This window comes from Myotis nattereri (assembly GCF_964212035.1).
Source record: "Myotis nattereri genome assembly, chromosome: 5".
Lineage (NCBI taxonomy): Eukaryota > Metazoa > Chordata > Mammalia > Chiroptera > Vespertilionidae > Myotis > Myotis nattereri.
In genome coordinates, this window is record NC_138080.1 from 34,731,501 (window position 1) to 34,748,530 (window position 17,030).

The 17,030-nt window shown below is 41.8% G+C and overlaps 2 protein-coding genes across 2 annotated transcripts in view; one reads left to right on the forward strand and one right to left on the reverse strand.

Annotated features, from left to right (window-relative positions):
- FBXO16 (F-box protein 16) overlaps nucleotides 1–2,351 on the reverse strand; it is a gene marked incomplete at its 5' end in the record, with an annotated part of 48,021 nt that extends 45,670 nt beyond the window's left edge. Inside the window, 3 exon segments of the mRNA XM_081092886.1 lie at nucleotides 2,216–2,263; nucleotides 2,266–2,304; nucleotides 2,307–2,351. Of these exon segments, the coding sequence (XP_080949012.1) occupies nucleotides 2,216–2,263; nucleotides 2,266–2,304; nucleotides 2,307–2,351 (132 nt within the window).
- A 3,698-nt stretch (nucleotides 2,352–6,049) lies between these two features.
- The window catches only part of FZD3 (frizzled class receptor 3), a 133,959-nt gene continuing 122,978 nt past the window's right edge, over nucleotides 6,050–17,030 (forward strand). Inside the window, exons 1-3 of the mRNA XM_081092871.1 lie at nucleotides 6,050–6,115; nucleotides 14,526–14,637; nucleotides 15,306–15,834. Coding sequence (XP_080948997.1) covers nucleotides 15,646–15,834 — 189 coding nt within the window. The 5' untranslated portion in view covers nucleotides 6,050–6,115; nucleotides 14,526–14,637; nucleotides 15,306–15,645. The remainder of the gene's footprint in view (nucleotides 6,116–14,525; nucleotides 14,638–15,305; nucleotides 15,835–17,030) is intronic.

Consider the following 17,030-nt stretch of genomic DNA (forward strand, 5'->3'; position numbering starts at 1 on the left):
TTTTTTCCCCTGGTTCCTCAAAGCTAGAAATTATTTGAACAAGGCTTTCTTCAAATCAGCCTGAGGGAAATTGGTATTCAGGAGGTGGGCCTGGCCAGGAGAAACAGCCCTCTTGGTAATACAGTCCTGCTGAAGCATGAAAATGGGGTGTCCTACCCTGTCTTTTGTCATCATTCTTTCACAATTTTCCTCCTCTCTTCATACCAGAAAATAGGCAGTGTGCATATCTGCATGCACACACATGTTCACGGTATAGACCACTCAGGGCTATTATAAAGACAGACGCTTTTAGATAACATACACAAAAATAATTGCCCCCACTCCATCAACAAGACAAAGCAAGTTTTTCCCCCTCCTTCCACATCTAAAGCTTGCTGGTGCTATTTTTGTGACCTCTTTCCTCCTTCATGGCTGTTCCTGAATGTTTACTTTTAATTTTTCTTTGGAACAAAAAGGAAGAAAGAGGACCTATGGCCTTAGCCCCCAACGTATGGTTCTATTTCCATGTTTAACAGCAAGGATGGATCCTCCGGTAAAGTTCCAGGGGCCACACATCTCTAATTCCATCTTCCAAGTCATTTTTCATACTGTCACCATTACTCAACTTTGCGTAGGACCTGTTAGGCCTGTATTAGAGGTATAAAGGTATGAGTTTCTACTTTAATGGAGCTTATAGTCCACTATTAGATAGTTTCCTCTTTGACAAATAAAAATTATATATACTTGAAGTGTACAAGGTGATGTTTTGGTATATGTATACATTGTGAAATGAACACTCAAACTATTTAATTATTACCATGTTAATTTTCTCAGTATGAAGTAGGTGTGTGTGTGTGTGTGTGTGTGTGTGTGTGTGTTGTGAACACTTAAGATCTACTTTCTGCCAAAACCGGTTTGGCTCAGTGGATGGAGTGTCGGCTTGCGGACTGAAGGGTCCCGGGTTCGGTTCCGGTCAAGGGCATGTGCCTGGGTTGTGGGCACTTCCCCAGTGGGGGATGTGCAGGAGGCAACTGATCGATGTTTCTCTCTCATCGATGTTTCTAACTCTCTATCTCTCTCTCTTCCTCTCTGTAAAAAATCAATAAAATATATTTTAAAAAAAAGATCTACTTTCTTAGTAAATTTCAAACATACATTATATTATCTATAGTCACCATGCTATATATTAGGTCTCCAGAACTTATTCATCTTATAACTGAAAGCTTGTACCCTTTGATCGATATTTTCTCTCTCCCCCCACCCCCCAACCCCCGCCCCGCCACACACACACACACACACACACACACACACACACACACTCCATTCCACCTCTGGTGACCACCATTCTACTTAGGGAGGGTTTTTTTGTTTTGTTTATTTGTGTGTTTTTTTTTAAGACAAGTTATTTAATCATGTCCCTTTTCAGCTGAAAAACCTTCAGAGGCTTGCTAATGGATACAGAATATCCAGATTTCTTAGCATGCAAGTCTAGGTCCACTATGAATTTACCTCAATCTACCTTTTGAGCCTCATTCTCCTGTCTCTCCCTTCATACACTATCTGCTCAGATGCACGAACTTCCAATCCCTCTGAGAAAACAATATGAAATTTTGATGTTTCTTTGCTTATGTGGTTCTCCAAGACTGTTCATTTGAATCTCAATCTCATAGTACATAATAAATGCTCAATAAATATTTGTTAAATCAGCTGAATGAATGAATGCAACAGTGGAGGGCACAGTTTAAGGATTAAAACTAGTGAAAATATAGGGCGAAACTCAGAATATTATGAACTGAGCGCTGGGATTATACTCAGGATTATCAAGTTTTTATTTGGAGTTGACAGAGCAGAATAGAATTGAGTTTCTCTGCTAACACACAAGTCACTCATTGTGTACACAGCAGTATCATTAGAGAAGAGAACCTCAGATATTATCAGGAAAGTATCAGGCAATAGGGTATGGTTAGATTTAAATACTAATTCATTTTATAGTCAACTAATTAGAAAGCAAAAACCATAATACAATAAAAAGAGCTGGTTCTTGATAGGAAAAGAAATTACTATTTGTTGTTAATTTTCTCCGTATGAAGCATCTGGCATTTTAACTGCAGCTGAAACGGAGCAAAATGCAATCCCCAGGAGCACTGACAAGGCTTGTGAGAGGCCCAGGCGGACCTGCGAGTGGAGCTCTGCAAAGAGAGTCTCCATCTTTTTCATGCACTACCCACTGCCTCACCTCTTTTAGCTGGACTCCCTCGTCAAGCCTCAAGCGCTGGTGTTGCCATAGCTGCTTTTTTTCTTTGACTTTGCCCAGCCCCCACCCTCCAGCTTCCATTAGTCCAATCATCATCTATAAATCCTTTCGCTGGCATCCGGGGTCTCTTAGGCAACAATGTGTGGTCTCTTGATTGGCCAGGAGATCCAGGAGGGCTGGCTCCAAAATTAGGCACACGGATACAACGAAAAAGTGAGCGTGCCAAGAAGGTGGGAGGGGGCGCCATCTCCCAATATAATGCAGAGAAAGATAGATGCAGCCAATTCCGGAAACAAGCAGCATTGAAAGCTCTCATTCAAGACACATTTGTTTCCCAAATCAGGCCAACCTCCTGAACATGCCCAATTATATTGCTCTGGTCACTCCGAGGCTCCGAAATATAAACTCCGTTTTTCCGGGTTTTAAGAGTGGCCAACAGGTAAAAGAGGGTTGGAGGAAAAAGAATTCCCGACTGGCTCAATACAGAATGGCACCTACGACAGGAAGTGGAAGGACGTGGGAAAATTGCCTAACACACAAACTCACAAATGCTTCAACAGGAATGTTAATTGATCGGATTATTAAAGGAATTCAGGCTGCCTGACAGATACGTCCCGGAACCAGCAGATGGCATGCCTTAATAAGAATAATTCCAAACGTGGGAAATTTTACAATTCGGTCTAATTTAATTAAATGTTTTGAGCACCCACCATGTAATCAGGGGCAGAGTGAGAATGCAAGGATAAAAAAAGAATCTAATGAGGAAGACTGGAAAATACAAAGGGTAAATAATGTGAGGCCCCCAGTGATAACTGCTGTGATAGAACTACCAGTATAAAGTGCTGGAGAATCACCCAAAATTCAAAATTTCTGGACGGAGCTCCTTAGTAAATGTAAAGGAATTCTTATGCACAGCAGCTAACAAAAACAAAACAAAAACATCTCCCCCCCCCCCCGCAAGCAAAAAAGACTTTCCTCACGAAAATAGATAAGAATATACTCTCCTCCAACGTAAACAACTGTAAACCCTACGTTTGCATTGTGTTTCACAGTTTTAAAATAGGCAGTATTTGTATATCTCTAATTTAAACAGAAACCAAAACACGAAGCTCATAAAGATGGATTTCCTTGAGTTAACTAAGGACCTGTAAGTGGCTAAACTGAAATTAGAACCTAGGTAGTCTGAATTCCAGACTAGTGGTTTTTTTCACATGACCAGGTTGTATGTATATGAATAAACAAAGCCTTAGGTGGTGGAGGGTGGCCTAGGGGAGGTATGTAAATGCAGCACTAAATTACCAGTTAACGTTTATGGTTTCAAAACGAGTTCATCCAGAAAGAGACCAGTTTTAACAACATACTGTGAGAGAGCTGTCTCTCTGTGAAGTGCCCGCTCATTAAAGCCTCTCTATTGGTGGTTACAACATGGAATGAAAGAGAGATGGGATAAAAGAGAGCGTTGCACTTTATCCCTGTTGGGTTTTAAGATTTTTATCCCTGAAAATAAGGTTCCTTCAGTCTATCCTCTTAACTAGTACCCTCTGAGCCTCCCCTTCTCCAGCATCTCATCAGTCTAACTGCTAATCCCCCCTCCCCACAGCCTGAAGGACACCATTCACCCTGTCCTCATAGTAAGCATGCCAGCCCAATGTCCACAAAACTTTAACATTACTCTTAAATGAAATATTTCAAACATAAAGCTTAGAGATGTGCATAAGAAAAACCCTGGTAGTCCCACCAAGATTTAAAAAAAAAAATTAACATTTTTGTTTCCTGTGTGTGATTAATAGTTGAAACCTTTTTTGTACACTTTCCAGATCTCATTTCCCTCCTGGCTTGCCCTAGAGGGCAACACTGAGAAATTGGTGTGTAACCTACTTGTCCCTTTTTTAATACAATATACATACATATATATCCTCATAAACAATATGGCTAGGTGTAATATAAACAGGTAAAATAATTTACATAGCTTGTAATTTGCTTGTTTCACTGTTATATTTCTGAGATTTAGTCATGTTGATACATTCAGTGATAATTTCTACATCTTTTCTACCTCCCCTTGTGAACTATGATATGTCCTACCCCTGACAGTTTTCAAAGGACACTGTGTAAATTGCATAGAAATTCATATAGCTGCACATCTCCACAGGCTCTGCAAATACAAGGAATCTTGAAATATAGGGTGTCCCAAAAAATATATACACACACTTTGAATAATAATAAATGCAATGTTTTATTAGAATACATTTCATCTTCAAAATTTAGCTACCAGCTGTTAAAGTGTGTACACATTTTGGGGGCATCCCTGTATATAAAGCAGGCACACACAGTTTTTCACATATGATATTTGCCTCCTAATGACCCTCAGTAAAAGCAGTGTTGGCTCCACAAGACACATTGGCTTGCTTATAAGCAGCCTAAGGATCAACATTATATTTTTTAAATGGTACTGCACAAGAATGTGCTTATTAGGAAAATTGAAAATGTCATTTATATCTCATTTATTATGCTTTTCCCCAAAACTCACGTTTTTAGGTTTTTTTGTTTCTTAATCCTCACCAGAGGATATTTTCCCATTGATTTTTAGAGGGAGTGTAAGGGAGGGGGGGGGCGGGGGGAGAGAGAGAGAGAAACATCACAGGCGCTGCAGTGCCGGGATTGAGATTGAGCCTGCAACCAAGGTGTGTGCCCTTGACCTGAATGGATCCCGGGACCTTCAGTCCGCAGGCCAACGCTCCGTCCACTGAGCCAAACCGGTTAGAGCCCATAGCTCATCTTTTGATGTTAAACTATACTTATGGCTGTCTAAGCTTAGTAGTCAATATTTATTTAACATTTATTGAGCTGTGGTAAAATACACATAACATACAATTTACCATTTTAACCATTTTTAAGTGTGCACTTGGGTAGTGTTCGGGACATTCGCATTCCTGTGTTACCAAGAGAACAAAATGATGCCTCTGAAGTCAGGTTGAAAGGGAGGAAAAGGAAGAGCAAGAACAGTGGGTACAACAGCTTTAGCCTTGAATGAACGTAGACCGTCGCGAAGACGCTGCGTGGCTTTGGGCGAGTCATTTAATCTTCCTGGGCGTTTTTCCTCGTCTGAAAAACGAGGTTGGGTTTAGATGATCTCTAAGGACATGTTTAGCCCCAAAATTGTTTATGTAGAAAAAGAGAAGGGAAGCATTTTCTAAGGAGCAAAAAGGTGGGGAGTGCGGTCAATACCCACAATCTGCACCTGTTCCCGAAGGTCTGGGCAGAGAGGCTCTGTACCGTGCCAGGTGCCCTGCCTGCTGCTGTCGGCGTGGAGCTCTGCACCATGCCCGTTGCCGACCGCTCCCTGCGCGCAGTGCCACCCGCAGCACTCGGGGACCTGCCTCTCGACCACCTCCAATGCCCGGCTCCCACGCTCCCACTTTCCTTCTCAGAGCAGGTTTTGGCGGTCTTGCCAAACCAGCATCATAGGCTTGGGGTGATGAGAGTCCCCGCGCCGTCTCAGCCGGAGAGGGGAGAGAGCTTTGCAAACAGGGCTGAGCGCATTTAACACCGACGCTTGCAGAGCCGTGAACGACTCCGCGGGCCTAGCCCGGCGCGAGGCAACACCCAGGGCGCGAGGCGGAGAACACCCCAACGCGCGCAGTCGGCCCCGCGCGGCGGGGCTCAAAATGGGAGCGCTCGGCCGCGCGTGCGCAGCGCGCCTGCGCCGTGCGCGCGCGCGCGTGCGCGTTCCCCGGGCCGCGCGCCCCGACGCTCGGGGAAGCTCGCGGTCGCTCCGGGGCGCGCGCCGGCGGTCCTCGCTCGCTCGCTTTACCTGGCGGACCCGCGGCCGTACGCGGCCGGCGCTGCAGCCCTCGCTTCGGAGCCCGGGCCCCGCGGTGTGAGGTGAGCACGGAGGCGTGCGGTCTCCCGGCGGGGTTAGCGGGCCGAGGGCGCGGGGAGTGTAGGGAGCGAGGAGGTGCCGCCGCGGTTGCCCGCTCCTCTTACCCTTTTGCTGAGGAGCCACCAGCGGCCCCGCCACCTCCTCCTTCGGGATCGTGATTCTCGTCGCGGCCAAAACAAAAGCTTTCCGCGCCGGGCTGAGGCGGGTGGTCGGACAGGCTTCTGGAGGTCGGCGGCGGTTCTGGGGGGTACGGAGGAGCCGAGCTGGGGGCGCGGGGGGGGCAGGTGCCCGGGGAGATGATTCACCCTCGCTGTCCTCAGCCCGCGCTGGGCAACCTGTGCGAGTGCGGACCGCGGCGCCCTCTCCGCCGCCCCGGCCCGAGCCCCTCTCGGGAGACGGTGCGGGACGGAGCCCGCGGTCGGGGTCGGCGCCGCGGAGGCGTGTGGCGCTCCCCGCCCGCCCGCCCGCCGGGAGCGTGGGCGGAGGACGCGGCCGCAGCCGGGGGAGGACAATGCACCGAGGGCTTCGGCGCCCCGGGCCGCTGGGGCCGGCGGGAGACCCGCAGCAGAATGGCCCCCGGCCCGGCGGACCCCGTTTTCGCATTCGGCCGACCTCTTGTTTCCCAGCCCTAAAAGTTGTCCCCTCCATCCCGTCAGGGAGCCCAAGTCGCTCTCCCTTCCCAGATGCCCCCCCCCCCCCCCCAGCTGCACCCTTTTATGCCCTGTGTTTCCCATGGCAGGGGTACTCCTGGGTAATTAGCCTTCGAAATAAAGGCGCTGTGACACTATTTAAAATCATCATTTTAACATCTTCCGAGAGCTTCGGTGTCGGGAGTCTTGGATGAGGTGCCTCCTCTGTGAGAGAAAGAGCCCTCCCCCCTTCCCCCTGCCCCCTCCCCCCCCTAACAAAAGCACTTGCGGTTCGAGTAGCCCTGGGGTGGGCTGGGAGTGGACATGCATCCCCCTGCAGAGCGGGTCCAGCGTCTCGCCCGGCACAAATGGGAATTTGAATTTCGGTTCCCTGCTGAATGGGGGCAGATGCAGCAGCAGCAGCAGCAGAGCAGAATGGCAGTTCTATGAACGTCTGCCACAGGAAAGTATCCAAACAGAACCTCGTTTTGTAAAAGTTTGGGTAGACCTGCCATGCTCGTGTGTGGGAATTGAGCCCTTTTGCAAGGCCCGTGGAACCAGGAGCAAGGAAACAAAGACCTGCCTGACACGGGGGGGTGCTCCCTCCCGCTGCAGCCTTCTTTTAGCCTTGAGTGGTGTGTGGCCGCCTGAAGAATAAACCCGTAGTTCTGCTCGGAAGAAGCACTTACTCCTCAAGATAATGCTTTCCGCCTGTACTTTTCAGCAAATCAATACTATCTTCCCCCCACCCCTCTAGAACAGCGGTTCTCAACCTGTGGGTCGCGACCATCGGAAAACACAGGGCATATCAGATATTTACATTACGATTTATAACAGTAGCAAAATTACAGTTATGAAGTAGAAAATAATTTTATGGTTGGGGGTCACCACAACATGAGGAACTGTATTAAAGGGTCGCGGCATTAGGAAGGTTGAGAACCACTGCTCTAGAAAAAAAAAAATTGTTTTTACTTGACCTACCAAACCACAGCATAAAGGTGGAAAGATGCAGGGTTAGGAGAGGAGGAAAGGGGTGTAAAAGCTTAACTGGGCGGGCTTGGAAGGCTAGAGCGGAGGATAAAATATAACGACTGTGAAGTGCTTCTCTTTACCACGTTGCCTTTTATTTAGTGCAAGAACAGGTGCCTCCTGCACCCATGAAACACTTTGAAACTATATCTTGAAAACAAGCATTTCATAACGCCTCCCATCCTACCTTCTCTGTCCTCCTCCTGTTCTTTTCTCATGCACTACTAATATTCTCCACCTCCCCATCCCTCCTAAATCTGTAACACTGCCCCATTAATAGAAAAAGAAAGGACTATAGACTCCTTTCCTCATCTTAGCTACTATATTCCCTTGAGCTTTATTTTGTGCTTTGAACGTTTAGGTGGATTTTTTTGGGTGGTTGGGGGGGCAGGGGGAGTTCCATGATTGAGATATTTGAAGTAGGGAGGGAATTTAATAGTAAAGTTCACACTTTTTTTTTTTGTTTGTTTAGTACAGTGTGAAAGCTTTATCATTGGGGAAGGAGAGACGAGTTTTTAACTCACAATAAATTCTCTGTTTCCCTCTTGACAGGAAAAAAATTTCTCTAAGCAACTTAAATTTTGTATTAGTTTGTTAGTAAAACCATACGATATTATATTCAGAACTTATTGTGAGCATATTAGTTTGTTGATGTTAGAATGCTGTTGATTTTCTTTTCTTTATGAGACAGGTGGCAGGAAACAGCTCCTATCACCTGTCAGGGGAGAGTGGTGTTGGCCTCAAGTTTGTTTTTTTTTAATCCCTAAAACTGTAGAATTGTAGTTACTTAAAGCTGAAACTGCCCACAAAAAGAGTAATAACACAAATAAAAAGAATGGTTTGGAAAATACATACTGGAGAAATTATTCAATATAGATTTTTGAAAAGATATGCGGCAGGGTTTGAGGAAATGAAGACTTTTAATAGTGACATTTCCATAGGGCCAGGAGTAAATGTTTGAAGAGTAAGAACTTTTCACTGGCCAGGGATGGAGTTTTACGGACTGTATGTCAAAATTACTTCCTCTGCTTTCCAATTCATTATGTTGAAAAGTACTGACAGTTTGGATGGATCCAAGGAGTGTGTTGCAAATGAAGTTTTAGATGAATATTTTTTTGGCAAGAGGGCTTTAAAGAACAAATACTGGTCCCTAAATTTTATATTACTGAAATAATTTTATAGTCAAAGCATATAAACCATATAACCTTGCTAAGGGGAAAGTCAGGGACTCGATATTAGAGAATTTTCTGATGAACAGATTTTACTCAACAGGGAAGCAAGCTGGGTCAGAATTTTAGCCTGATTTTTTTTTTTTTTTAAGTCTAAAATCTGGCTTTTAACTTTCCACTTTTGTTTTCAGGTTGGTTTTAAAAGATATTCTGCTTTTCTTTAATCTTAAAATAATTTGTAATTTGTAAAATGGGCTGGATTTTAATTTTGAACCTAGATCTATTTGTCCCCCCCCCCCCCCCCTTTAAAGCTCTATCACTCAGCATGTTGGAAGATTAGTCTATTTGTTTTATCAGTAGATGACACAATGGACATTAAAAATTAGATAAAGTGAGAAATATCAGAAAAGAGATATCCTAAGATTAATAGGGATGTAAGCTCTATGAGTTAAATATGAAGTTATATAAACTTTTAGCAACAAGGAGGCAAATTTTGAGAATGAATTTATTTTTCAAAGAATAGGACGTGGAAAACAAAAGGCAAAATACCACTTGGGTCACATGGGTTTTAGGAAAAGGACTGTAGCACTTAGAGCAGTGAGTATGCTCTGAGACAGAGGTGGGCAAACTTTTTGACTCGAGGGCCACAATGGGCTCTTAAACTGGACCGGAGGGCCGGAGGGCCGGAACAAAAGCATGGATGGAGTGTTTGTGTGAACTAATATAAATTCAAAGTAAACATCATTACATAAAAGGGTAGGGTCTTTTTTTTTTTTTTTTTTTTTCAGTTTTATTCATTTCAAACAGGCAGGATCCAGCCAGCGGGCAGTAGTTTGCCCACGGCTACTCTAAGAGTATATTTTGTCTCTTTAACAAGACAATGTCCTTGAGAGAAGAAATTCAGAGGTAGTCATTGTTAATTCTTGCAATGCATTCTTAGAAAACTCCTCTGAAAGAAGACAAAGAATATTCCTCCTGTTTCTACTGTAGAGCCACTGTGTGTGAGGCAACCTTTTGATGGCCTTTCTGAATTGGAAATGCAAAATGTTGTCTACATTTAAGGGATGTCAAGAAAATTAAATCTAAACTGAGAATGATGAAAGGGATCACTTTCTGTACTGAGAGTGTAAATTGGAATCGAATTGCTGAACATAATCTTTTGTTTCAGGACCTTCTTGACAAGCCCTCAGGGCCCACTTTTGTCATTGTTTCTTCTGGGGATTCAGCCTGCTTTCCTCTTCACAGTTGCCACCTCGTGTTCTTTTGGTCTGCTTTGCAGCCAGCTTGGGAAGACAGCTTTCTAAGATTGTATCACCTTCCCCTTTATGGCTGTCCTTTAGGACAAATACTCAACTTATTTTAAGGGTTTTTACTTTTTATCATCGAAAGGAAACTAGTAATTGGGAATATCAGATTCCCAGTGTTATACATTCATAAAAATTAAAATGTAGGTTTAAATGTATCTAGTTGGTTTTGTTTTCTGATGGAAAAATAATCAAGTAACTTAATCAGAAATGAGTTTTTTAAATATCTTGTATTGCTCTATGGAAAAGTGAATGTGCTTGTTTCCCATAGGTATGGCATGAATAAATTCTTGCCATATCACTCACTTTTTGCTGTTCTCTGGCCCCTGAAGCTGTTCACTCCAGTTATGTTAACCCAGCAGGTCCCTTTATTAAGCTGAAATTCTGTAGATTCCTTTCTTAGAAATATGTTTTTATTGATTTCAGAGAGAGGATGGGAGAGGGAGAGGGAAAGAGAGAGAAAATTCAATGATGAGAGAGAATCATAGTCTGGCTGCTTCATGCATGTCCCCCTATTGGGGGATTGAGCCCTCAACTTGGACATGTGCCTTGAGTGGGAGCGAGCCATTACCTACTGGTTCATAGGTTGACGCTCAACCACTGAGTCACACCGCAAGGCCTGCAGATTCCTTTTAGTAAAAAATATCAAGAATGCCAAAACAACTGTTAACCTTTATTTAATGGGTTGCTGTATTTTGATAGTATCTCTTTGGGTCCAGAATCTTCTCTGTGACCTGCATGTATAGAACTTCAACTTAGGGCTTTTCTATGGATGACCCTACCTTTGGAAAAAATGACTTTTGCCACCCACACATGTATGTCATTATACAGAAATTCAGATTTCTTAGACCTGTGGGGGCAATCCATGAATCTGCTACACATTAAAATTAGAGAATCTCTGACTTGGAGGGGCATGTCAATTTTTTAAAAACATGTTTATATTGATTTTTTTAGAGACAGAGAAAGGAAGAGAGATAGAGAGATAGAAATATTGATGAGAGAGGATCATCGATCAGCTGCCTCCTACATACCCTTTACTGGAGATCGAGCCCACAACCCAGGCATGTGCCCTGACTGGGAATCAACTCTTGGTTCATGGGTTGACGCTCAACCACTGAGCAACATTGGCCAGGCAATTTTTAAATATTTTTACTATTATTTTTTTGTCTCACTGCATTCAACTTTTTATTTATTTTAATAATCATAAACTACGATCTTGTTATATTAAGACTAGAGGCGCAGTGCACGAAAATTTGTGCACTCGGGCGGGGAGGGGCATTCCTCAGCTCGGCCTGCGCCCTCTCGCAGTCTGGGAGCCCTCGGGGGATGTCCGACTGTGGCTTAGGCCCTCTGGGCCTAAGCCACAGTCGGACATCCTTAGGGCTGCTGTGGAGGCAGGATAGGCTCCCACCACTGCCACTGTGCACCAGCCTTAAGCTTGGCTTGTGGCTGAACAGTGCTCCCCCTATGGGAGCATACTGACCACCAGAGGGCAGCTCCGGCACCACCTGTCGCTGTCCCCTCCCTCTGCCCACTGGCACCTGCCTTGGCTGGCCTGGCACCGCCTGCTCGCCATCCCACACCCCCGTTGTTCCCCTGTTCGGTCGATTTGCATATTAGGCTTTTATTATATAAGATTATTTTCCTAGCCCACCCTAACATAATAGATTTTACAAAAGTTTTGATATGTGGTAATGTGGATGTTGTAGGATATAAAGAAAGCTTATAAGATGGTGGGAAGCTTTGCTGCCAAATGAGGCAAAAGGAATAATTAATAAGAAATCAGGTAAAATAGAGTAGGAAAAAGTGTTAAGGGAATGTTTCATCTAGTTTTAAAGATCCAATGAGGTATTGCCCAGTTTCTTCCTCAAGTTTTTTTTTAAGTACGTTTTTATTAATTTTTAGAGAGAGATAGAGAGGAAAACATCAATCATCTGCCTCCTGCATGCCCCCTACTGGGGATCAAGCCTGTAACCCAGGCATGTGCCTTGACCGGGAATCAAGCCAGGGATCTCTTCGTTCATGGGTCCGATGCTCAACCATTAAGCCACACTAGCCAGGCTTTTCCTCAAGTTTTATATGGTAGTCTTTGAGCCATAAATTTGAAACAATCACTTCTTGAAAAAATAGATTTATCCAGTGAAATATTTGAAATTCAGATTATTATATGTATATTTAACATGGAGCTATGTTTCTTTTAAATTTTTTTTAGTTGCAAGCAGATGAACATGCTATATAAGCAACAAACTACAAAGACTGATCTTATATGGATGTTTTAATGCTGTAACCAAATAAAGCTTTCAGCAGTTATTTGACACATATTTAATGATATGCATAATTATTACTGTGTTACATGGTCATTAAGATTAAATATAAATGGCTGTTTAAGATCAGTTTCCTATAGCCAGACTTCACATTTCTGGGCCCAGCTTGAAGGAGGAAAAAAAATATGTCAGGCCAAGAAGCTTTTACAAAGATTTCTGATTTAGAGATTTTGATATAGAGAGATTAGGCGTTTGGGGCAGGGAGTGCTCATAACTTTGGTGCTACTAACTCTAAAGAGGCCACACACTTTCCCTTTTTCTTCCACTACTCATGATCATATACTAGAGGGAGAAAGTGCAAAGATTCAGCCATTCCTTTACTTTTTCCAAATACAGGTAGTTTTTTCTGCCTAGTAACTAAAGGTTGGGATGCAGAGGAGCCAAGAACTGATAGTGCACAAAGGACAGTTTCATGCCCTGCTTAAACCAAACCAGTTCTAGGTGTCAAGGTCTTAAGCTAGTATGACCCTATATTAAGCTAGTATGACATGAGCCCTAGTATTTAAGTTGTTTAATTAACTTTGGTCTCTGAGAATTTCTGAACCTGATCTTTTCATGTTTTCCTAAACTAGGCTTTCTATAACAAACACAGAAATGTCCCATGCATATGAAACAAAATGCAATGAAAGCAAATTTAAAATCGTCACTAAACCAAATGAAAGTATTATAACTTAGAATATGCTTTTTTCCTACCAAACCTGCCTTCCAATCCACCTACACCTTCTCATCCCCAAATGAAATAAGTATTTTTGCCAATAAAAAAGTAGAGGCAAGTCAAAGATTCTAAAACTTAGTGAAAATTAACGGAATTATTCCTATTCCTGCTTTGACTTTCTAAGGATAATTTCTATTCTCTGCAGCTTGGCTATGTGATAAAAGTTTCGTGATCAAATATTTCTGCATCTGTGTGTGGCACTAAATTTTTGTGCTATCTGAAAAGATATGCAATGTTGGGAAAATTTCCTGATACTACTTTTAGAGCCTTCTATTTGCCAATTCAATATTGGTTGAAAAGGTAGCCTATACTGTAATTCAGTTAACTGCCACATGTCCAAAACGGAAACCATCCCCACACGCCACAATATTTTGAATTTAATTTAAAAAATCAATTTGCAATGAATATTATAAAAATAAATATATTATAATTTGGGTGTTCTTGAATATTTTCAGCTGAAAATTTTCACGAGAAATGATTTTAAAGTTGGTCAGGGCTGCCACTTAGGGAAAACATTTTTTTTTATAGACGCGAGTGGAGTGTGGGGAAGGTCCACCTCTTGCATCTGTAGACGCTTATGGTGTACAATGGGTTAAAAAAAAACACTAATCTTTGATGCTTCTTTATCATTTATAGAATACTTTTACATACCTTATCTCTTTTTTAAAAAATCTTTATTGTTGAAAGTGTATCCCGCCCCCCCCCCCCATTGGCCTCTTCTAACCCTCCTCCCCTTGGTCCCCCCCCCCCCAGGCCGTCACCACCCTATTGTCTGTGTCCATGGGTTATCTATATAATCTTTATTAGAGAGGTGGTATTTTCAGGAAAAAAAATTCTGAGTACAGAGACGTTGTGCTATGTTTCCCATTCACACAACTACTAAGAAGCTTGAATCCATTATCTTTTCTTTTAGTCCTAACCCAAAGATTTTTTTTATTGATTCTTAGGGAGGAAGGGAGAGAGAAACATCGATGTGAGAGAGAAACATAGATTGGTTGCCTCCCATACACACCCCGACTTGGAATTGAACCCGAAACCTAGGTATGTGAGAATCAAACCTGCAGCCTTTTGGTGTACAGGAGGATGCTTCTACTAACTGAGCCACCTGGCCAGGGCTGAATCCATATATTTTTGTTTTATTTATATTTCATCTCTTTGTTTTTTTTGTTTGTGTTTTTTTTTTTATTGTTGTTGTTAATCCTCACCCATTTTTCCATTGATATTTTTCCATTGATCTTTCAGAGAGAGGGAAAGACAGAGACAAACATCAATGTGAGAGAAACACATCGATTGGTTGGCTCCTACGCATACCCCGATCAAAGCCCGGGGCCAAGGAGGAGCCTGCAACCAAAAGGTACGTGCCTTTGATAAGAAATGGAACCCGGGATCCTTTGGTCCGCAGGCTGACAGTCTATCCACTGAGCCAAATCGGCTAGGGCTATATTCCATCTCTTTGGATACCTTCTGCGAAATCAGTTAATGTAAAAATACACTATTAATGATTAAAACACATACAATAACTTTTAAATTCAGTAGCTCAGATTATAGGTATGACAGCTATTTAAATAAAATTTAGGACAATAGCATGAAATTTGTTCAAAATGAGTCAGTTACAGCTTGTGGTAAATGAAAATTGCTATCAATATAAACAAATTAGACCATATGTTATATAAATAATTAAAAGGGAAGAAATTTTACCTTTAAATACTTTTTTCCAATTACAGTTGACATTTAATATTTTATATTTTAAGTATTGTTTAAGGATTGTTTTAGTGTATCTATAGCGTAAATGAAAAGGTAGAAAAACTATATCTTTATGAAATACCTATGTATTTTATCTATTAGGTTAGTATGATATTTCTCATCAAATGTTGCTTACTTCTTTTTCTGATAATTTATTGTTATAGTATAAAAAATACAACTGTTTCTGTATAGTGATTTTCAATCCTACGACATTAAGCTTATCAAAGGCTTTTAGAGGAAATGACTAATTTCTCCCATTAAAAAAAAAATACTTTTCAGGTATTTCAGTCAAAGGAAGAAATAGCTCTTCTAAGATGGAATCTGTTGTTTGGGAATGTGGTTGATCAACTTGATATGTTGGCCAAATGTGCCCTATGTAATAAAATGAAAAGAAGAGACAAGATGACGTCATTTTCCTGTATTGTGAAACCAAAAACAAATGCCTTTTGTGAGATCAAGCTAACAAACCTCTGACAGTGCAAAGAGTATTTAACTGTTTGAAGAACTTAATAGTAAAATATAGAAGAGTACTTTTTCAAGCTGAGACCTGCAGGTGTACAAAGATCTAAAATACATATCATAGGCCTGATCGTCCAAATCTCATTCAGATCCAAGAAGGATGGCTATGAGTTGGATCGTCTTCTATCTTTGGCCCTTGACTATGTTTGTGGGGCATATAGGTGGGCACAGTTTGTTTTCTTGTGAACCTATTACCTTGAGGATGTGCCAAGATTTGCCTTACAATACTACCTTCATGCCTAATCTTCTGAATCATTATGACCAACAGACAGCAGCTTTAGCAATGGAGGTAAGACTTAATCTATTCTTTGACATATCTACCACTGAGCCAAACCGGCTAGGGCGACATATCTTAGAAAATGATTCTTATTTTGCCCTGTTAACTTACCTAATGAATGTGTCTGATAAACAAAAGGGAAAGAATATGTTATTTTAAACTACATCTTGTACATTAAAAAGTTCTAGATTTAGGTTCTTCAAACTCTAATATTTGAAGAATTGATTTTTGGGGAATGTTACTTATTTTTTAGACATACTTTATAAAGAAATTTGAAACACTGAAACATGGAAGATGATAGCCATTTAGGAGTTTAAAATTGCCCAAGTTATGATTACATTTTTTCTGTTGTTTGACTGATAATAAAACTTTAGATAAAGACAGAATATAATAATATCCATAATTCATTCACTAAGTATTGATGGTAATGTGATTTTGCAAAAAGAGTTCTTTTGTTCAGTCTTTAGGCTAGTGGTTTACAGTATTTCAATTTTTTTTAAATGCTTAAAATGATTTTTTGGCTTACCATGTTTACATCAGTTTTGTGTATTTTTTAATAACAATAACTCGGAAGCAACAAAAATTTTTTGCTACCTGAATTATCTGTTCTTGACCGCTCAAGATTTTATGAAAATTTACTCAAATTTTTCTAATGGTAATTTTTTAGGCATTTTTAATGATTTTACTTTATTTATTAATTTATTTTAATATTTTTTAAATTGATTTCAGAGAGGAAGGGAGAGGGGGAGAGAGAGAGAGAAACATCAATGATGAGAGAAAATCATTGATTGGCTGTCTCCTGCAAGCCCCCTACTGGGGATTAAGCTCACAACTAGGGCATGTGCCCTTGACTGGAATCGAACTGGGACCCTTCAGTCCACAGGCTGACACTCTATCCACTGAGCCAAACCAGCTAGGGCTGATTTTAGGGTGACAGGCAACAAAGAAACTATGACAAATTAATGGATGTAATTAATAATACGTTTTTTTCTTCTTTTTTTTCTTTTTTTTTTTATTGCTTAAAGTATTACAAAGGGTATTACATATGTGTCCATTTTATCCCCCCGCCCTAGACAGTCCTCCAGCCTCCCCTATCCCCCAGTGTCTTATGTCCATTGGTTATGCTTATATGCATGCATACAAGTCCTTTAGTTGATCTCTTACCCCCCTACCTCCTGCCCCCCAAACCTCCCCGGCCTTCCCGCTGC